The following is a 23,210-nucleotide window of genomic DNA, read 5'->3' as shown; positions in this document are numbered from 1 at the left end:
GTTTTAAAGTTTACAAGTCATTTTACACATTATCTCATTTGATCTTGATAGGAACCTTTATTTCCATTTTACAAATTAAGAAACTGAGGCTCAAAAGAGGTTCAATAACTTGCTTAAGGTCATAAAACTACTAAGGGTCAGAGGAAGAATCTGAAGCCAGGGCTTTCCTGAGTCCAGTTCTCTATGCACTATCCCATGCTACTTCTCTATAGATGAAGGAACTGAGATCAATAATAAATACAGAATACGCTATGACACCAAGCTGGTTAGTAGCAGAGCCAAGAACAGAATTCTTGTCTTAACTGCCAATCTATACTTAAGAAAATATCTTTAAAATTAAAAGAAGCAGAGCTAAAATATTTTCCAACTAGGGAGAAACTACAAATAACTGCATTATCCTAAGTCATAGAAGTAGTCTTTATTCTTTAGAAAAATCCACTGAATAAACCTGTCCAATCTAACCACTAGGTAGAGTGTCATATGTTATTTAAAACCAAGGAAGAAGTATAATGGTACATGCAATTGAACAAGTTTTTTGCTGTTGTTCAGTTGTTTTAGTCATGTCTGACTCTCCATGACCCACTCTGGGTTTTTCTTGGCAAAGATACTGGAGTGATTAGCCATTTCCTTCTCCAGCTGATTTATAGATAAGGAGCAGAAGTGAACAAGGTTAAGTGACTTGCTCAGGGTCACAAAGCTACTAATAGTTATATTCTTGAGATTAAAAAATTGGCTTTTTTACTCTTAAATTGTAATTATATCATTTTGGCCCTTGAGGGCTCATCAAACCACACTAAAATCATTAACTGCAATTCCTTAGTTTAAAACTTCTGATATCTATGCCAGGGACATGCTAGCTATTTTGCCTTGCATGTGATTTTCTTGATTTTCTTAGCTACCTACATTATTTCTATGTGCTGTCACTAAAGTTTCCTATATTATATACCCGTACTTCCAACTCAGTGTGCCACGTGTAGAGCAATTACTTGCTTGACATTAGAAAAAGTATCTTAGCCTATTATTTCTCAATTTAGCTTAGTAATGTACAAACATAAGCTGCTTCATGAGATTTTAGAAAGTATAATGTTCCTTCCTTCGCTGAATCAAGAACTTAGCAATTGGATAGGATACTTCTGAACATTTTCTTCATAAAAAGGAAATCCAGAGTGTAAATTATTATTCTATAATTTCACCAAAAGGTAGATAGGTAAAGCAAAAGCATAGTTCACTGATTTAGCTACTGGTTGTTAGTTTTTTATAAAGGTTGATTAAAGAGAGGAAACCAAATGAAATCTTCATAATGCCTCAACCCATTACCTAAAAATAATCAAGAGTAGCTCCAGAGAAAATTTTGTATTCATTATATTCTTAGAGACATCTTAAAATTCAACTTAATTAAATATAAAATGTATTAAATAATTCTTAAAAACATGAATCTTTTTCTATTCAATATTCTGTTTAAGATCTATACAAATGATAAAATACAAAGATTAAAAATTGTAAAAGCTCTACCCGTTTGTCCAATGTTCTTTCCCTCACAAAGCCAAGTAACTGATCATTAACTAAAGAAAGGTCTCTTTTGCCAGCTGTTATTATAGTAACAATGACATCATGACGAATAGCTTCTTCTGGATCATGAGACCTAACCTTCAAGTATTCTGTTACAAGAGAAGGAAAAAATGTTAATCAAGAAAGTAGATAGGTATTTAAAAAAAAAGATTAAGCTTAAATTATTAAATAAATACTAAAAGGCCAGAGCATTAAGCTTTATTTCTATTATTGAGATGTTTTCAGAAAACATACAAGTGAAAATACATTTTTTGGAGGTAAACACTTAATTTAGTATGCTAGGTACTTAAATATAAAACTAAACAATATTGTGATTATAAAGTACCCAAATTATCAATAACAAAATAATGAAAATAATTTCAAAAGGGCCTTTCTTTTCAACAATAAATATCACAACACAGAATTTCATTAATAAACATAGAATTTCTCTTACCTGGAAATGAAGCTATGGATTAAAGATATAGTCTTTTCAAATAACCTATAACCTTACTATAAATAGTTAACATTAAAATATTTCAATACCTTTATTACTCAATTTAAAAATGTATAATTCTTTTCTGAGGTACTTAAAAAAAGAAAACCCTCTCTAACGCACATGAAATTAAATTAGATAAAAATTGTCTTGTGTCTAATTTGATTAGAGGTAAATTAAAAGCTTTTGGCAAATAGCCTCTAGCTATGAATAAACAAAATTCATACAAGGCAAGGGATAAAAAGTGTTGAAGAGTTCCAATGCCACAGTGTCCAATCACCACAGTACCAAACTAAATCCACTGGCCTGGATAAGCGAATGGAAAAGGAAAAAGGAAAATGTGTACCACAACTCAATACACAGCTCCCAAAACATAAAATTATTAGAATTATATTCAAATCATTTAAACAAAAATATCCATTAGAATTTCATTTGTATAAAGTCAGAGATGTGTAACATTCAATAGCTACCTGAAAATTGGTAAGATCTATCCATAAATTAATGAAAAGTCTTATATACTCCTTAAATTTACAAGAACATTTACCCCAATGTTGCTTATTTTAAATTCCCTATCTTACCTGTAAGGTCCTTTGCTAAGTCTGGGTGATTCATTAAACAGTGACTGGCAAATTTCACACTTTCTAACCTCACTGGAACATGAATGTCATTAAATCTACAAGGAGGAAATTGTTAAAGATTAATTCTTAGTAGATAGGTTTTCTTTCCACAAAAGATAAAAATATGCAAAATGTTTCATAAATCAATTAATGACTAGAAAGCTTGTGGATCATAAGTTTCACTACGATATAAACTTTAGAATGAATGTTTTAAGTATTTGAATAAAAAGCATTTGCTTATGAAAAAGTCAACAGTTACACAACAATAAATTATTTTTTTAAAAAAGTTTTATCAGTGCATTTTGCTTATATAGTACAACAATTTTATACTTCTTGAATGACTCTACCCTTTGAAACAAGAAAAAGTCAACAACAGCAACTAACACAGTGATCACATACTGACATTTGATACTGGTGGACCCTTACATCTCCACTGTAAGAAAAGAAGCTTATTTTAATCATCTGTATTTTGAGTACTGTTCAATAAGTAAGTCAGAGTTAAGCTACCTTTGGTGTTTTTTTTTTTCGTTTTCATTATTGTATTAATTTTTGAGTAATTAATCAGCTGGTTCTGCTTACTTCACTCGTTAACAGTCTTTTAAAAGATCTGACTTAAGAACCCTTTAAAAAAATAATAAATAATACTAGATTACCTTTGCTAAAGTTTTGGAATTTTTTGAAGTAACACTAGATAAAGTTTAAAATGACATTTTATGTTTTTCTCAATATCATGCTTCATGAAAGCCTCTTTAAAAACTAAAAAATTGATAAATGCAATGATAAACCAAGTTTAAGACACAGGGGATTAAAGTTGAATCATGCCACCCAACTCTTGCCAAAGAAGTGATAAGACTTAAAATCTATAATGAAACATGCATAACTGGACATGGCTAATGAAGGGATTTGAATTACTAAACTATGCATATTTAGGGTGAAGATTTAAAAAAAAGTTCTACTGGGGGAACAGTGGGAAAGACATAATAAAAGCTCGTAAAATAAATTTAAATAAACAAAAAGGAGAATAAATTAAGGCAAATAAATCCCACACATACAGTGATACAGAGATAAATATAGGTACATAGAGACACAGAAACAGATTTTAATTGGTTTATGTACTTTGGGCAAAATGGTTCATCCTGTTTTAGAATATTAATCCCAAATAGCAAGACCAATTTGTATTTTAACTTTTTTAAATGTCTGAGTTCATTGGATGTGCTTAATACATATGAAAAAAGAAATAAATACAAAAATATATATTGATCTCACTCTTGAACTATATTGCAAAAGACTTCTGTTTGAACTTCCTGCCTTCAAGTCTCTCCCCACAGTCAGTTAATTCTTCAAGTGCTATCAAAGTGATCTTTTCCTAAAATACAGGACTATCTTGACCATGCCACTCACGCATTAAATAGCTTCCTAATACTTCTAGGATGAAATTAAAATCCTCTGTTGGGGTTTTAAAGCCTATGATAACCTAGACAGTTCCTCCTTTTCCAATCTTGTGACATTTTATTTCTCTCTATGCATTCTACCTTCAAGTGATACTATCCTCCTTTGTTGTTCCTTACGCAAGACACTCCATCTCCCAAGTCACTGAATTTTCACTGGCTGTCCACCTGGTTTAGAATGCTCTCCCTTCTTGTCTCTACCTTCTAGATTCCCTAAAATCTCAGCAAAAATCTCACATTGTTCAAGAAATTTATCCATCCTGGTCTCCCTTATTACTAATACTAATGCCTTCTTTCTGAGAGCAATTTTATCCTATATACATTTTTTTGTTCATACATAATTGTTTACATGTTGTCTTTCTTATCAGAATGTGAGCTCCTTGAGTTCAAGGGATGGGTTTTGCCTTCCTTTGTATCCTCACTGCTTAGCATAGTAAGTACTTAATAAACATTTTTGGAAGGAATGATTGACTAAATTTAATTCTACTCCTTCTATTTTTAAATCATTACCAAACATTTTCTGTTTCTTTATATCAGGAATTATAAAAAATGACAAAGTAAAACTGCAAGTACTTTTTATTTGAGAAAAAAAATGTGTTAGAGATTTACCTGGCCAAATAATGATATATAATAATTATTTCTGGCAGCAAGGAAATTGTCACTATTTTAATTTATTAAGAGACCTAATGAATTGACAAATATTAATTTAATAAAAACAATAAAGTAGGAATCCCTTATAGTCCAACATAATAAATCCATATTTATGTGATTGAGCAATGTCACATGAAATGTGGTAAAACTGATCTAAATACACTGAAATTAAAATAATGGAAACAGAAATGGCAGAGGTACATATTTGCTTTTACTCAACTGGAAACAGACCATGGCAGTTAAGGAAGACTGTGATATGACACCTTATTCAGGATTTACAAAAGACATGGTTGATGACTGGGGTATTTTTCCTTGGGTATTTGCATATAAGTAACTGGGGTTAAACCATAGTGATGGAGAAGTTATTCTTGAGAAACCTATCAGTCTAACCTAAGATACAGCTGACACACAGTACGGTATAACAATAACTATTCAAGATTAAAATACAAATAAAAAAAAGTTTTTATTTTTCCATGAAGTTTTGAAGCCAAGGAAGCATTTAAATAGAAGATATGACATCATTTAATAACTTACTTTTTCTAGCTTTATGAAAACACAAAGTGGGGAAGAACCTTATTAAGATGATAGAGACTTGTCATTCAAAGTCCTTTAGAAAAATTGTAAATTGCAAACTAAGTATGACTAGAAAACCAATGATCATTGTACATGAAAGTCTGATTATGCTGAAAAAGTCTCGTCATGGGATCAGAGAATGACAGGCTCATAGATCTGGAGCTAGAAGGGTAATGAGAGGCCACCTAGGCCAAGGCCTTCACTGTTACAGGCCCGTGATAAACTATGGGTCAGGGGCAGGATGGGAAAGCAGGTATGCCTGACTCCAAGTTCAGCAACTGATACACTGTTCCACAGGGCACATTCAGTCGTACCACTAGATCCAAAACAGTGAACCCAGACACAGCCACTGATACATGAAGAAGTTGCTATACTAATGTCTCTTAGATAAATTATTTTAAACAATGACCATTATAGATTCAGTTACAGGAATTGATTAAAAACCTAAATGAGGGATTGTGAACATCCCCAAACACTGCTGACTATCGATGCTCTACAAAGGTAACACTATTTGAGGGTTAATTAGGTAGCCTTCAAAACGTGAAATTCAGAATTCATGATGTCTTCTCTTACCTTCCAAGAAAACACTGCCAAAGAGGCCGATTCTGTGTTGCCAAATCAGAATCTTTAGAACCAAACAATTTAGCTAGCAATCGAACCACAGCTAAACGCTCTTCTCCATCATTGCTCTAAAAAGAGAAAAAGAACAAATGAATAATGCAATTCGTCAAATGATAGGAAATCCCGAGGTGAAAACCACCCACTCACTAAACAGCAACTTCATATTCCTGCTAATTACAGTGAAAACCACAAAATTATTTAATCATTTTTGTTTTCTTTTACTACTGGCATCGGGAAAGAACACTAGACTACAAATCAGTAGATTACCTTTGGCCAAATCACTTCACTACCTATCGTTGCCTTTCACATATATAAAATTAGGGCTTAGCTCTAGGATTCTCAAACCCTTGGCTATACTTCTGATTCTTGAAGGACTAATTTTTCCTAGTTGGGAATTATTCAGTCCTTTGTCTTCTCCCTTCTATTGCCCTTAGAAGTACTGGAAAGAAGGGAGAGGAATCTGTTTCACTGCTTATTTATAGCCCCCAAAAGGCAATGCAGCATGATGGAAAAGAAGCTAGTCTCAAAGCCAATTATCTGGGTTTAAGTCCCACCTTTGACAAATAAAGGCTATGTCGAGTTGCTTAATCTTTCAATGATCTAGGCAACTTTACAATTTCCAGTTATATAGAGGGTCTCAATCTATATTTGTAGAGAGTTTCCTCATCAGGGAGTTCCCTATATCAACAAAATCACAGGTCCAATCTCTACCACTATTAGTCTATTAGTCCTATCAAAGGACAAGGCAGTGAAAGAATTTCAAAACTCACTTAATAGCAACCTTTGTAAAGACACGACAGAGAAAATGGAAAGTGAGTCTTTTATTTGATACTTCATTGCATTTATGACTTCATTAATTCCTGCCAATATATCACACACACACACACACCCACACACACACACCCCCACACCCACACCAAAACTCATCCATGCCTTCTGATGCTATTTCTTGTCCATGTCCTATAATTAAGAGCTTCACCTAACATTTTAGGATGCTTTTTCATGCTGTTTCTTACTATTGTGTAGATATCAATGAAGCACACAGGCTATCAATAAGCTATCCATTGCTTTTTAACCATCTTTTATAATCGTGTTGCCCCAATAATATTCTGAGAAATTCTGTTGGCAAAATATTGTAGCTGAATCATGCCTACAATATGTCCTTGCAACTTTAATTCTTGATGAAACCCTAATTATATTAATATAAAATAATATCATTTAGTTTCAAAGAAGTACAATTTAAGTGTCAGAGAAACCAACACACATTAAGTTCTCACCTGTACATGCGTATATGTATTTATAAATTAACTGTCTCCTGAGCTCACTATGATAAAGCATAAATGATCCAGGAAAATTAATTTTAGCAGCAGACAATGTAGTAAAGGATCTCCTATTCACAATGCAAAATGCTTAATGGAGTTAAAAGGCAGGAAAACTCAGTTGAAGGCAGGCTATTTATTGGCTTCCTGTGTTATTCTACTGGAGGTTTGGGGGGAGGGGGGGAAAGCAGGAAAGGGTCAACTTATGATTTCAAAGGCATAGGGAACATGCACTGAGAAAACTCCTTGTATCAATGCAAATTGACAAATACTGTGTAATTCCTGGTCTTAAAGAGATGTTTGTAGTACTGAGGGTTAAGTTACTAACAAAGTCAAAGAGCCAGTATGTATCAGAATCAGGATTTAAAACCAGGTCTTCCGGACTTGGGACAGCTTTATTATTATGCTATTATTATGCCAAAGCTGCCTTTCCAGTCAATCTATACAATAAGACAACTGAGCTCCAGGCTCATTGGTGATTTGTTTTTACTTTCATATAGCATTGCAATTAGGCTTGGATGCTGGAAGATATTAAAAAGTAAAAATGCCTTGATTCTCTGAGAAAACTAGCTCAGTATCCAAAAGTATTTATTCAATGCCTAAATGTAGTGATCACATTCATATTTCAGTGCAGGTTGGAAACAACATTGGAATCTAAAAACTAGCATAATACAGAGAAATAGTTATGCATAAATGACAGAAGAAAAAGAAACATTTAAAACAAATTTTTACTTGCAGTTTTTTGCTTTTCAAAAACTTTTACCTTTATATTACTAGCAAGTCACTGTAACAGCCTCTGCCCTGAAGGAACTTACATTTCACTGGACTGATACAGCATTGAGAGAGCTCAAAAATACTGTGTGGTGCTTTGAAGAAGGCAAATGTTTCTGAGAGGGAGAAGGGAGGTGGGAGTGCATCATAAGGGATAAGGACAATGTACACAAAGGCACAGAAATGTTCAGTGTCAAATTTGTGGAACAGCCACTCGTTCAGTTTGATGGAATGTAGAATACAGAAAGAGTGATGTGAAATGAGTCAGCCAACACCAGCTAGAGACAGAATGTGGGGATTAAATGCCAAACTGACAAATCAGGATATTACCTACAGGTAAGAGCAAGTCACTGAGAATTCCTGGGCAAGTGAATAATATAGTCAATCTTTTCTTTCTGAAGGTTTTGGTCCCTATAGGGAAGACGGATTGGAGAAAGGAAAGAATGGAAACAGAGTGAATAATGAGGTAATAAAAGCCTGATCTAGGTGGCCATGAGAATAGAGAGAAAAGGGTAGATGTGAGGGATGTTGTGGTCAATGACCAAGACTATATATGGGAGTGAAGGTAGTCACCCCGAGATTGACTGGATAGATGGTGGTATCTTCAAGAGAAAGTCTGCAGAACAAAGTAATGCACTTGGACCTGACTGAGATATTGAAGGTATATACAGATCAAAATGTCCAAAAGACAACTGGTGATGATATCGAAGCACAGAGAGCCCATGGAGCTGATGAGATCATCAAAACGAGAGGGTGGAGATTACCAACAAAGAAGAGTGAAAAAGTAACAGTAAGATGGGTAGGATACTCAAGAGTGAGCAGCAAAGTGTGGTCAATACCATCAAAGAATATAAGAATAAAGAAGGATGAAAACAAAGAAGAGGCTATCAAAATTAACAATAACAGCATATTATTACCAATCTTTCAATGGGAACAGTTTCAGTGAAATGAAACCAGATTGCGAGGGGGTGAGAAGGAAGGGAAAGAGAAAGAATTTGAAGCACCATAACAAGAACAAAACCCGAGTATTCTCATGTTGCAGTATATTTAATACTGAATGTTATTTATGTGTCTATTTTGGAGGTGATAATATTGCTTACATGAAAGGCACTGTACAAAGCACTTTATAATTTTCTCATTTTGGTCCTCGCAACAACCCTGGGAGGTAGGTGTTATCCCCATTTTACAGATCCTCATTTACAGATGAGGAAACTGAGACAAACAAAAGTTAAATGACTTGCCAAGCAAGACACAGCTAGTATGTGTCTGAGGTTAAATTTGAACTGAAGTCTTCCTGACTTTAGGCCTAGTGCTCTGGGTGGTCATAGTGGCAGTATGGTGCCACCTAGCTGTGGATGAAGAGGCAGTGTAGTATAGAAAAATGAGGAATAAATAGCTCTGGAGTTAAAGACTTGAGTTCAAATCCCAACCACCAAATGATCTTGGGTAAATCACTTAATATCTTAGGCCCTCAGTTTCCTCATTTGTAAATTAAGAGGGTTGAACTAGATATACCCTCTAAGATTCCTTCCAAATCTAAATTTATGAACCTATAATGAAAGATGAATAAGTACATAATTTTAATCTTTTAAAAATATTATAAACTTAATAACCATCAAGACAAATTTCTAATCAAACATAAAATAAGCAATAAAACAGTGTATGAGACATACAACATTTAAGAGTAGAATCAAAGAAATTAAAGAAGCAAAAATGGAAATTACTGTGTCTCTAAGCTTATATAAAATCTTCCTGTATTTGGTTTTGTATTTTTTATATATATATATGTATGTATATACATACACACACACACATATATATATGTATGTATGTATGTATATAGACATCTATATCTACATTATATTTGCAGTTGAGAGAACCTGCTGATCTTAAATTGCATCACTTCATACAGGTCTTTCCATTTCCCAAGAGATAAGTAAGTGATCAAGAGACACATTAAAAAGTTCTCAGAAGAATGGAAAACTATTAATAGCTATATGAAACAATATTCCAAAAATAACTAATATTAAGAGAAATGCAAATCACAACAACTCAGAGGTTTTACCTTGCACCCAGCAAATTGGCAAAGATGTCAAGAGATGGGAACAGTCACTATTGGAGGGGTTGTAGAAAGAGTCACACTAATGCATTGTTGAAGCTAGAATTTGGTCCAATCATTCTGGAAAGGACATCTGAAATAATGCAAAAAAAAAGTGCTTATAGTATTTTTTCTTTGGTCTGGAAGGTTTGGATTTTGGCTAGCATGTTCCTGGGACTTTTCATTTTGGAGTTTCTTTCAGGAAGTGACTGGTGGATTCTTTCTATTTCCACTCTGCTACTAAAAGATTTGGGCAGTTTTCTTTTAAGATTTCTTCATGTCTAGCCTCTTTTTTTTTTTTGGTCATGATGTTTACAGAGGCCAGGGATTCTTAATTTTTTTCTCCTTGATTTGTTTTTCAGATCAGTTGCTTTTGCCATGAGATGCCTTACATTTTCTTCTAATTTTTTTTTCAGTCTTTTGACTTTGATTTAATATCTCTTGTCTCATGAAGTCATTGCCTTCTAATCAGTCAGTTATGGTTTTCATTGTTTATTGCTTGAACAAGGTGTTATACCTCTCATGCCAAGCTGTTAACTTCCTTTATCAATTCTTTCCTGCATGGCTCTTATTTCTTTCCAATTTTTTCTTCATGCGCTTTCATTTCATTTATAAAAATATTTTTAAAATCTTTTAAAAAAACCCTCTTTGCTTCATCTTTTCCAGGAATTCTAGTTGAATTTGTTGTCAAGCTGTGGTTTTTCTGAGGCATTGCATGTAGATGTTTTGGAGTTATTCTCTTCTTCTGCATTTGTGCCTTGAGCATCCTTGTCATCCTAATAGCTCTTTATGAAGTGGTTCTTTTTTTGTTTGCTCATTCTTCCAAGTGACTTCCTGATTTTGTTCCTGAAGTTAGGGGCTGGGTTCTGGAGCACTGTTGTTGCTTTCTCAGGGTACTTGTTATTTAGTTATCTTCAGTTGTGTCCAACTTTTCGTGACCCCTTTTGGAGTTTTCTTGGCAAAGATACTAGACTGGTTTGCCTTTCCCGCTCATTTTACAGATGGGAAAACTGAGGCAAATAGGGTGAAGTGACTTGCCCAGGGTCACAGAGCTAGTATCTGAGGCTGGATTTGAATTTAGCTCTTCCTGATTTGAGGCCTGACACTCTATCCACTGCACCACCTAGTTGCCCTACTTCTTAGGATACTTAGTCTGTGTTATTCCAGGCTTGTAGAGATAGCACTCAGGCTAGGGATCTACAAATTTCAGTGCTATCAAAGTGGTCTAACCAATGGCCCTGGTCTGAGCTGTAGGTGAGTTCTCTACCTGGGTTTCAGTCTTAGTAACAGAAGAATACTGCTAGACTCAGCCTTTATGAGCCAGGTGGAAATGTTTGCTGGTTCAGAGATAGAACTGTAGGCTCCCCTTTAATCTGAGATTCCTGCTCTGATTATTCTTCTGCAGGCTGGGCTACATGCTGGAACTGAGACCCAGCTCTGCTCGTGGGGGTCTGAGCTACATTTCTGCTGCTTGCTTCCGAACTTCCTCCTTTCAGCCCAGAGACCCCCCTACCTAGGAACACTACCTCAGGGCACAAATCCTCTTTTTCAGTCCACCCTGTAGCTTGTTCCATTCATATATGTCTGTGTTTTTACATCAATACCAAATGGTTTTGATGACTAGAAGGACTATTCTCCCTTTCTTCCTATCCTTTTTTCATTTTCCTCTGATATTTTAGATATTTTGGTTTTCTAAATGAATTTTGCAGCTATTTTATCAAGTTCTGTAAAGTATCCTTTTGATAGTCTGATTACTATAACATCAAACCTGTAGATCAAACTTTAGTAGAACTGTCATTTTAATTATATTGACCTGGCCCAGTCATCAGCACTGCAGATTCCTCCTGCTATTTAATTTGTTGTTTCCTGAAAGTATAATTTGTAACTGAATCTATACAAGCATTTCATGTACTCTGGCAGACTAATCTCCAAATATTTTATGCATTTTGTATTTACTTTGAATAAGATTTCCCTTTCTATTACTGCTTCTTGGTATTAGTATTCTATGAAATGCTGCAGGGTTTTGTGGATTTATTTTGCAGGTTACAACTTTACTCTAGCTATTGATTTTTTTCAACTAGTATCTTTGCTCATTCCCTAGGACATTCTAGTCATCTATAAACAAGGAAAGGGAAAGGGGGGAAAAAAGCATTTATTAAGCACTTACTATGTATGCCAGGAACTGTGCTAAGCATTTTATAAATACTATCTTATTTGATCCTCACAACAATCCTGTGAGGTTGGTGCTACTAGTATCCCTTGTTTTACAGGTGAGGAAAACTGAGGCAGAAATAAGTTAAGTGATTTGCACAAGTTCACATGGCTAATTTGAACTCAGATTTTCCTAAGTTGAGGTCAAGCTAAATTAGAACTCAAGTTTTCCTGACTATACGCCCAGCGTTCTATCCACTGAACCACCTAGAAGCCTCTGGTTATACATACCTTTGGCTTTTTTTTAATGCCTGTATTTCTTTCTTTTGTCTTATTTCTAGCATTTCTAGAACTATGTGAAATAACAGGCGTAAAGTGGGCAGCCTTGCTTTACTTCTGTACTTTGAGAGAAGTGTGCATCTGTGCTGTACAAGTATATTTAACGTGAAAGCTTCTTGTGTATCTCCACTGAATTCATTGAACCTTACTTTTGATTTGGGATATCATCTTTTACGATATTAAAAAAAAAGGCCCCTCTTCTGCAATACTTTGCAAGGTTTTTGTTTGTTTTAAAGCATAAGTGACTTTACTTTGCCAAAGACTCTGTCTCCACCTATTGAGATAACCATGTGGTTTTGGATGTTTGAATAATATAATCATGTTGATTATTTTCTTAGTGTTGAACCATCTTTATCCTCTAAAGAACAGAGAAGTTTCTGCTTAATAAATGTGAGGCACAGGCTCCTAAAAAATCTGAAATAATAGAGATAGAAAAAAACCTGTGGTTGTGAGAGTTATGCTATATGGCTACTTTTAGGCAACATGATAATTTTTTTTGATGCTTATTTTGTTAAAACATTCACATTACTAAATAATAAAACTGATTTCAAACTATTCTAACAAAGCAGTAATTATCAAACTACCTCTACTGACTTTTTTTTTTAAAAAAAAGTAGATCAGTAGAATGGCCTAGAAAACCAAGTCCTCAAAAGAGATGGACAAAACAGTATAGTGTTGTAAAATTAAGACTAAAAGCTACAAAGGCAAGGCCTTTTTAATTTAAAAAAAAATCCCAATGGGAAAACTGAAAAGCACTCTAACAAGAATAAGTTTAGATCAACCTGTGAAAACTTATTCCTCAAAAAATTCCAAGTATATAAAAGATGTTAATATGAGAAAACCATAACCCCAAATTAGAAGAGATTGAAAGCTTTTTTCTTTCATAATATGTCTAAGAGGAAATTCATAACCAAAGGACAAAATAGATGATAAAATAAAAAAGACAATCTCAATTACAGAAAAATTTTAAAAATCAGAATTGGAATAAATTTGAAGGCTGAGAGATCTTGTCAAACTGTTCTGATATAAAGTCTGACATACAACATCTACATGCAGTTGACACAAATATTCATCAAAATTCATAATCAGACCTAGATGTATGGACTTCTGCAATTCCTTTGAACATCGTAATGCTTTGATACTGCCTAGTTCTTTTTCCAATTGTACCGCAAAGCCTATCCACGTGGACATGATCAAAATTCCTCTTATATGCCTCTCTCACACAATTTTCATAATCTAATTTATAACAAGGAAGCACCTTATCTGCAGTTTTGTCTACTCTCTTCCTGCTAGGTGCAGTTAAGTGGCACTATAGTACATAGAGCACTGGACCTGGAGTCAAGAAGACCTGAGTTCAAATGTAGCCTCAGAAAGTTACTGGCTATGTGACCTTGGGCAAGTGACTTAACTTCTGTCTGTCTCAGTCTCCTCAACTCTAAAATGGGAAAAATAATTTACCTCCCATGATTGTTATGAGGATAAGATGAGACAATTGTAAAAAGCACTTTGCACAGTGCCTAGTACATAGTGGGCACTACATAAATGCTCATTCCCCCTCCCATCAGGGAAATGAAAATTAAAGGGCAATTCTGCCTCACCTCACAGCCACTGAACTAGTAAAGATATTAAAAAATAAGAAAAATCATTCTTTGAGAGGCTACAGGAAGAAAGGAATGCTTATTTGCTGCTGATGAAGTGGCAGAATTTTTTGAGCTACTGTGAAAACAATTTGAAATTATACCAGCAAAGTTATAATTGTTTGCACCCTCCAACCCAGACATATCACTCTTGGGTATGTGTACCAAGGAGGTTATTAACAACAGACTATACAGACATAAATGTCCAAAGTGGAAAACAAAATGTGTGCCTGGGAATAGGCAAATGGTCAAACAGATTATGTCATGTGAATGCAAGGAAATATTACTGTATTATAAGGAACAACAAACATAAATTCAAAGACATAAGAAAACATGTATGGACAGTTTATGACTACGACAACCACCACCACCAAACATTTATATGGCACTTACTATGTGTCAAGCACCATGCTAAGCTCTTTAAAATTATTATACAATCATTTGACCCTCAGAACAACCCTGGGAGGCAGGCACTATTACTTCCATTTTAGAGATGAGGAAATGGAGGCAAAGTGACTTGCCCATGATCACATAGCTAATGAATGTCTGAGGCCTCTCTCTCCAGGCTTAGCGCTTTATCCACTGCATCACCTAACTGCATTTCAAGGACATATCCCCTCCTTTCTGTGACTTCTTTTAGGGAATGTACTTTGCAAAAATTTGGTGGGAAGTATTTTTGGCCACATGGTAGGCCTTTAATAAATGCACACTAAATTCAACTGTCTGTTGTGTCAAGACACAAGATAATAATGAATTTTTAAAAATTAAACCTTTAAACATCGCCTCTCAGAGTCTGACCCTTTTAAGCACAAAATTATTGCCTACTCTGTGCTTTCCTTGATCATATTCCTTCTTGGATGCCTCCTCTGACCCTGGGCTTTCCAAAGGCACTGGCAATGCAGATTTTACCAAACTGGAAAGACTTCACATATAGTGCCACTGACACAATGTCTGCTGCCTAAGAACAAGCTTAGAGAAGCACAGTGAAGATATATGACAGTAGGCTTCAAAGTAAAGCATTTCATAACAACCCAAGAACCAGTCATATACAAAGGTGCATAGATTAAAAGTAATTCAATCTAATCTAGTAGTAGCTATCTGTTAGCATTTGTTGAAGGAGTCAGGATATCTGAAATGTCATTCTTACTCCTAATGTCTGAGGGCAAATAACTTAACCTGACCTCTCTTTACTCTTTGAGTCTGTAAAATGGGGGTGATAAAAACATTTACAAAGCATTTTACACAAGTTTCTTTACATATATTATCTCATTTGAACATCTCAACAACCTTATAAAGTAAGTAGTGGTATTATAATCCTCATTTTACAGATAAAGGAAATTGAAGCACACAGTTTAAATGCCTTGGTCTAAATTATGCAACTTAGGTCCTGTGATTACATCACAGTATTTGCTATACTCATTACAGGAGTGTCCTAAGTGACACTTAAAATAATGTCTATAAAAGGCTTTGAAGAACTATAAAACATTATACACCTGTAAGATATTGCTATTTTCCACTGGATTAGAGCAGAGGGAAAGATGTACTCCAAACCAAATAATACTGGATTCTTGCACCAAGCAATAGCCTAATGTTGCTAAGCCCCACTGAATAGAATCCTACAACAAACCTACCCTCCATCAAAGATGACTCCATAATAACATCTACACTATTTTAATACTTATTTTTGCCATTGTTCTTTCCACTAGGTGCAGATAATAAAGAAATGAATATATTATAAAATACAGAATATAAATAACAGTTGTGCAATTGTTTTGAAACATATAGATTATTTAATATCTCATTAATCAGGAATAGAATGAATAATTTATTGACATTCATTTTTACCAGTAACATGTTTTAACTTATGTTCTACTTCATAATTATAACAAAACATTCTTAATTGTGTAATATACATATTTTTATTTTTTAATTACAAAAAAGGTTCAAGAAAACTATGCAATCCTACCTTTAGTTTGAATTCAAGTTGCGGCATAACAGAGAGCAATAAATGAGGATCTATGGCAAAAAGCTCCTGTATCAGATCAAATACATGTTCTGATAAATCACTTACTGAAGACCTTCCCAACACCAGAACTTGGTTGAAAAACTGTAAAAAAGTTTAAAAAAAAATTAGCTCATCTCAACACAATTTTCAAACTTTTCTTAAATAATGCAGTAGATAGTGGACATGAGAATTAACTACGGAAAGGTGATATTAAAACATTCAATGCAGTTCTTGTTTTGGCAGCACATACACTAAAATACGAAAACATTACTAATAATCGACAATTTGCCATTCTACCATGTAACAGAACATTGCAGTTTTGTTTTTAAATTTCCAACATATAATGGAACATTATACTTGACTGATGTAATACTAGAGTAAAATCCTTCACAAAGCCTATAAACATCAAGTATTTTGACTCAAATGGAAAAAAAACGCAATGTCTACATAAAATCCGATTACAATATACATTGGTGTGGCAAGGATATATGATTATGTTGGTTTAAGAATGTCCCCTTTTATAGGTAAGTTATCAAGAGTTACCTGTATTCCATAAAGGTTTAGTGATTTGCATGTGGTCACATATTAAAGCATTAGTGTCAGGATTTGAATTTTTTGCACAAATAAAAGGTCTTCTTGACCAAAAGTTCAACACTCATTACACAAAACTGTTTATCATCATTACAAAGAAGGTTTCCATAAAACAAAGTTACTAAAGCAGAAGAAATTCTTTGTTGAATGTATTACAAAATTAAATAATGAGTAACTACAACTTTTTTTCCTGATCTACGTCCTTGAAACAATCTAAGAACATTTTTAAAAGTATTAGTTTGCATTTAAATACAAAGAAAGGAAAGCTAAGACCTTTATACTTTTTTTGTTCTCCTATCAATTCTCATCTCTTCCTATCTCAAACATCTAGAACTTAAAACATTAGCCCTTGAGGCTTCCAAAGCATTACTTCCTGCTTCATCACTCCACAACATGCCACACTAAAGATCCAGTGGCTAAAACACGTAAAAGGTAGTGAAGATAATAATAAGTATGTAGCCAAAGCACTTTTCATTTTCTAATTCACTAAAAAGAGTTAGGATATTATCTCTGTTTTATCTTCGAAATAAAGTTAAAAGGAAATATAAAAATTCTCGACACCACGAATATGATTTCTGGCAACATACTTATGTGGACAAAATTACATATGAAGGAGTAATTTGTAAAATTTTTGGAATTCCTTATAAAAAATTGACTTTTTTTCCCATTCCTGTTAGTAGACTTTTAATGTGAAATAACATTATAAAGATTATCCTCAACTTCCAGCTAAAATGATCAAGACAGTGATATATAAACAAGAAACCACAAATATCCAACATAACTGTATTTGTCTTTGAAAAGTTATTATACTTTATGTAATATAACTTCAATCTCAAGAAACTCATTACAATGAATTTTATTGCAAATACTATGATCTTAAGCTTGTGAAAGTGAATTGCTTTAAAATCTTAAATGTTAAATTTTATACATATAAAGAGTGGAGAATGGTTTTTTTTCTATTGATGGCCCTGAATCAAAGAAAAAAAAAGTAATCACAATCACATAAGTAAAAATAACTTTTTGTTGTTTTATAAAAGGAGGAAATATGAAGAGCTTTATTGATCAATCTTTATCTGAAGAGCAGAGCATATGAAATAAAAATATCAATTATATAAAATTAGAAGGCTTTTGTACAGATCAAATCAACATGGATAGGATTAAAAAGGATACAACCTGTGGGCAAAAACTTTTGCATTAAGTGATTCAGATCAAATTCTAACAATATATCACTTCATATCTATCGGGCTGGATAATATGCTGAAAGATGGGAAAACTCATTGTTGGAAGATAGGTTCAACTCTTCTGGAAAACAATTTTGAATCATACAGAAAAGGATGCCAAACTCTTCATACCAAGGAGGCTGACATCAAAAAAACTAATGTGAATACAAATTTCATAACTAGTCTTATAATAACAAAAAATTGGATACAAATTATTTTGCCTAGTGACGGGAAGAGCTGAAAAAATCATGGTATATAAATGCAATGAAATATTATTGAAAGACTAGGAACCTGAAATATGAAAATTTCACAAAAACACAGAAGTATTACAAAGTAATGCAGGATGAAAGTGAGCCCAAATTATTATTTTGACTTGATTACCTGAATAACACATATCTAATTAGCTCAATGCTTCGGGGAATGAAATGAAAAGTTTTTCCTCCTCAAATAAAGGTAGATTCCTGTCATTTGCCTGGAGATGGCTCAAAAATCAGAAGCTAGATTTAAGGTCCTCTTACATTTAGAAGAAAAGAAACTAAGATCCAGCCTTTAAACACAGCACAATACATACATTGACTGTAACAATGTAAACAAAGCCAATATAGAGAGGCAAGAAAAATCTAGTCAAAGAAACTGTTTCACATCACTGAAGGTACAATTGTAATAAACCTAAAGGCTTCATTCCACATTTCTCCTAATAAATGATATTCTAAATGTTTTCGAAGGAAATTACTTTGTTAAAAGTTTGCTTGGGTGTTTGTCAAGAAACACTTTTTCTATCAAAGCAAAATGTACGAACAATTTTTCAGATGCTCAGAAGGGATCAAACCCTAAAAGTTCAAATTTATAAATTATAGATTAAAAGTTGAAACAGATACATACATTAGCAATGGATGCCTCAATGATCTGGACTGTTCTTTTCAGTAAGACTTTTGCAAGATCAAATGCTTGTTTATTTAGGTTCTGAAATAAAGAATGAAAAGGATTCACATTAGAAAAAATGAATGCAATTTGATGGAAAATACCTTCTATTGATCTGGAGTAAATATCACCACAAGAAAATTCCATTCTTTCCATCCACCAGAATATCAAGTACAACATTAGGGGGCATAAATATACACTCAAAATCAAGTAAATGAATCTTATTTAAAAAATTAACTTTCTGCTCTCCCCCCTTTTATCCAAATGGACAAATGAACCTGAATGCAGAAATCTGATAAACCAAAGCATGAATCCAATTTGAACCAAATATAAATCTTTTATTGAGCTGAAAGCCAAATCATTTGAACTATTAATAGATTGTACCTATTTCCTACATTTACTAAACTAGAATACTAAAATATTTTTCATCCAAACTGACATTTCATTCATTTTTACAAAACATAGCTTAAAAATCATTTGCTATGACAGATTAATTGCTCCTCCATTCTTAGTCCACATTAATTGCTCATTTTATCTTTCCCTATGGAATTAAATGGACTAGACATTCAACTTTTCTCCCTCTTAGAACCTCATTCAAAGCTCCTAGGTTTCTTTCTTTCTTCTGAATGGCTGCAGTGCTAGCTTGTTAAAGTATATTGAAGCTAATATTCCTAAAATGTTAGGTCTCAGGTGAAAACAGGTCAAGCAAGTCACTTAATGTGTTTGGCCCTCAGTTTCCTCCTCTGTAAAATGATAAGGTTGTATAATATGAACTCTAATGTCCCTTCCAGCTCTCTATATACTATGTCTTACATTACCCTTAAAAGTATATTTCACTGACAACTGTACACTCTCTAATCCAACATCTACAAGCAATAGACTACACCCACTGAAACAAAACTTATTGAGTAAAACCAACTCATATCCATACCTGAAATAAGAATCTGTGTCTCAAAGTACCTCTTAGAAGACCCCAAAGTTGGTTCCTCCTGACATACATCCCTTTCCATAATTTGCTGAGATTCTTAGCATGGCGTAGAACAAGGTCAAGAGAAGCACTCCACTTCCCACTATACTCAGACACTGTTGAGCACTTATCACTAGCTTTAGAGACTTGATTACCTGAATAACACATATCCAATTAGCTCAATGCTTCAGGGGAATGAAATGAAAAGTTTTTCTTCCTCAAATAAAGGTAGATTCCTGTCATTTTCCTGGAGATGGCTCAAAAATCAGAAGCTAGATTGAAAGTCCTCTTACATTTAGAAGAAAAGAAACTAAGATCTAGCCTTTAAACACAGCACAAAAATACTAATACCTTCGAGAGAGTTAAGGAAAGATATATAGCACCTAACACAATCAGATGCTTCCCTCCTACTAATGAAAACCAAGAAAAAAGAAATGAAACTTTGGGAGAGAAAGGTAGCCTGCTGACTTTTAAATTCTTGATTTATTGCTGCAGGGAAGGCAGACCTGAGTACAATGTGGTCACAAAACTTTCAATATCACAAGGGCCCAGGATAACCATGTACAGCTGTATGAGGGGGGAAAAAAGAGGAAAAGAGATAGAAGGATGTTAAAGTCTAACTTAGCCTACTTTTGAACTATGCCATGACATGTTCCTATGTTAATCCTCTTACCCTCACCATACTATTGCTCTCTCCACTACTCTGGAACATAAAATAAATATATTAGCAAAAGGCAAAAATAAGTGTGCCATGAGATGTGAAGTTGTATATCCATATCTTGGAGTTTAATAAGAAAAAGAACACCAACTCTTTTATTTGGGTTAAAATTACTATTTTCTCTGCAGAGAAGGTTGGGATACTGTAGAGATAGCATTCTTGATTCTGAAAAAAAATATTTAAACACAGTACTTGTTGATTTGGAATTAATAAGGTATTAAGTTACACCAAGTTAGCCTTATAATACTGGTAGCTTTTCCTTTTTTTGTGGATGGGGGAAAAATAGAGCTTGGGAGAAAGGAAACTCCATTATTAATATCTTTATAATATGCTGACCTTATGTGCAGGAATGAGGTTAATAAGAATAGAATCCAATAATTCCTGGGTTACTCCATCACCTTCCATGATGATAGAACTCATCAAGTCCAACATGTGCATTTGTACCTTCTTATTGTGGCTATTGCTAAAAAGGACAAAAATAAATCATATTAAAATTTTATTTTAAATGCAGAGATTATAACCTCTAAGAATTAAAAAAAAAGATTAGAATAAAAGGGCTATACTATTACTTCTCAATTTACTACTCTATATATACATTAGTAAGGCCAAGATGTTCTGATTTCAACTGCTCTGCTTACTTTCTCAACCAAGTGACTATTATTCTGCAAAGAAGCAGTAACTTAGGAAAGAGGGTCTCTAATTTAGTTTACTCAATCCATGTTCAAGTTGAAAGCCGAGTTTAAATAGGATTTATTTAAACTCTTCTTGCCCAAGTAGGCCACAAAGTATGAACTAATCAACCAAAGAACATAAAGTCAGCTTTGCTTAGGCTGGATCTGGGTTCTAAGAGTATTTATTTAATTCATCCATGGCACAAAGTGAGGAGACAAGAAAAATATTGCTAAGGCAGAAAGCAGGACAAGGGAAGCTAATTTTCTAATTCCTTCCATTGTATTTCTTCTTTACTTTTACTGAAATACTGAGAATTTCCAGAAAATTAGACCTATCCAGATTCAAATTTGCACTGTATCAAATAGAAATTAGTTACTAATGCAATAATAATTGCATTAATGCTGAAAATTAAACATTTACCACAGATAGCAAAAACTTCTTACCTGCTCTTTGTCAATTAAACTAGACTTCAAAATAACATGATACAACACAGCACAATGGGAAAAGCAACAGATGTGGAAGACAGTTCACTTAATTATAGATATAAGACTGGTAGCAACTTATAACCTCTCAGAGTCTCTGTCTCTGTTATTATATAAAAGATTAATTTATTTTCATTGTCATTCCTTCCCCCCTCCTTGCCCAATTTAGAACTCTATCTTATAGGGTTCTCACAAATAATGGCCATTTATACCTGTAAGTCACTGCCAGGACTCACACTACTAAAAGGAGTAATGTGAATTAACTTCATTAACTAGAATTTCTAGCACCATCCTCCAAAGGCTGGATTAACAAATCAATTCTGTGTTTAAAAAAAAGTTCCCTAACAATAATTTTTTTTAAAATTTAAGACATACAAAGAGATTTTAAGTGAAAGAAACAATAACATTTAGGAATTTTTATTTCTGTTTATTAATTATTTCTGAGGAGAAGAAAGGAAGTATTTTTCCAAGAAAAAAAAATCTTGTCATGAAAGAGATTTCAAAAGAATTTGAAAGAGGAAATGATAGTGACTTGAGGTACCAAATCTTAGCATTAAGAAAATGAAATATAGAAGTGATGTCTTACACATCAAGAACACCTTTTGAACATTCAAAGTATTTTTGAATACATTAGTTAATATTTCCTCACAAAAGGAGAATTAGGAAGAGTAAGGAATATTTAGCTAAGATTATGCACAATTTATTTACTTAGTTTAGGAACTGTCAATGCCCCAAAAGTCACAAACCAATGCGACATGATATCACCAAATATCTCTTTCCATACCTGCTCCCCTCATCTTTGCCTTCTCCAATTGGTAATATGACTGTAGAATTTTGGAACGTGGAAAAAAAAAAGGTGTTACACCTACCACCTTGTTAGCTGCCACAAAAGTTGGATCAGGATAATTAGCAGCACTCTCTCTGCCATTTTTTAAAAGATCCCTCAACTTATTGTTCAATTCCATCCATGTCCTTCAAATTAGAAAAAGCTGCCTACATTTTTTTGCCCATATTACTTCATTTGCCTTTGTGTACTGCTGTCAGAAGTTTGGAAAAGGGGAAAAAAGTGAAATATAAGTTTCTACTTGTAGTCATAATAGTATGAGGTCTGAAGGAGGAAAAGCTGAAATTCACTACTAACTGTTTAAATTGCCCGTGAATCTCTTATTTATACTCTTTCTCTTTCAAGGGCATAAAAATCAAAAGTTGACAAGATGGAAACTCATTGACAAAAAAGATGATGATTTTAATACTCAATATAAAAATATCTGAATTTATTGACTCTAGATTTTAGTGATGGATATTTTACCAATCTCTGTAGCTTGAAGTCCGCCTATTACAGAACTGGGGAGAGATACTAGGAGGGGT

At 33.7% G+C, this 23,210-nt stretch overlaps 1 protein-coding gene across 1 annotated transcript in view; it reads right to left on the bottom strand.

Moving 5' to 3' along the window:
- PDS5A (PDS5 cohesin associated factor A) overlaps positions 1-23,210 on the bottom strand; it is a 167,383-nt gene that overhangs the window by 65,178 nt on the left and 78,995 nt on the right. The window contains 6 exon segments of the mRNA XM_020993352.1: positions 1,513-1,658; positions 2,620-2,714; positions 5,904-6,019; positions 16,233-16,373; positions 18,965-19,045; positions 21,025-21,151. Of these exon segments, the coding sequence (XP_020849011.1) occupies positions 1,513-1,658; positions 2,620-2,714; positions 5,904-6,019; positions 16,233-16,373; positions 18,965-19,045; positions 21,025-21,151 (706 nt within the window).

Source organism: Phascolarctos cinereus, unplaced genomic scaffold (assembly GCF_003287225.1).
Source record: "Phascolarctos cinereus isolate Bilbo 61053 unplaced genomic scaffold, phaCin_HiC Scaffold_9;HRSCAF=440, whole genome shotgun sequence".
In the NCBI taxonomy this organism is placed as follows: Eukaryota; Metazoa; Chordata; class Mammalia; order Diprotodontia; family Phascolarctidae; genus Phascolarctos; species Phascolarctos cinereus.
Note: the sequence above shows the minus strand (reverse complement) of the source record. Positions and strands in the feature narration are given on the sequence as shown.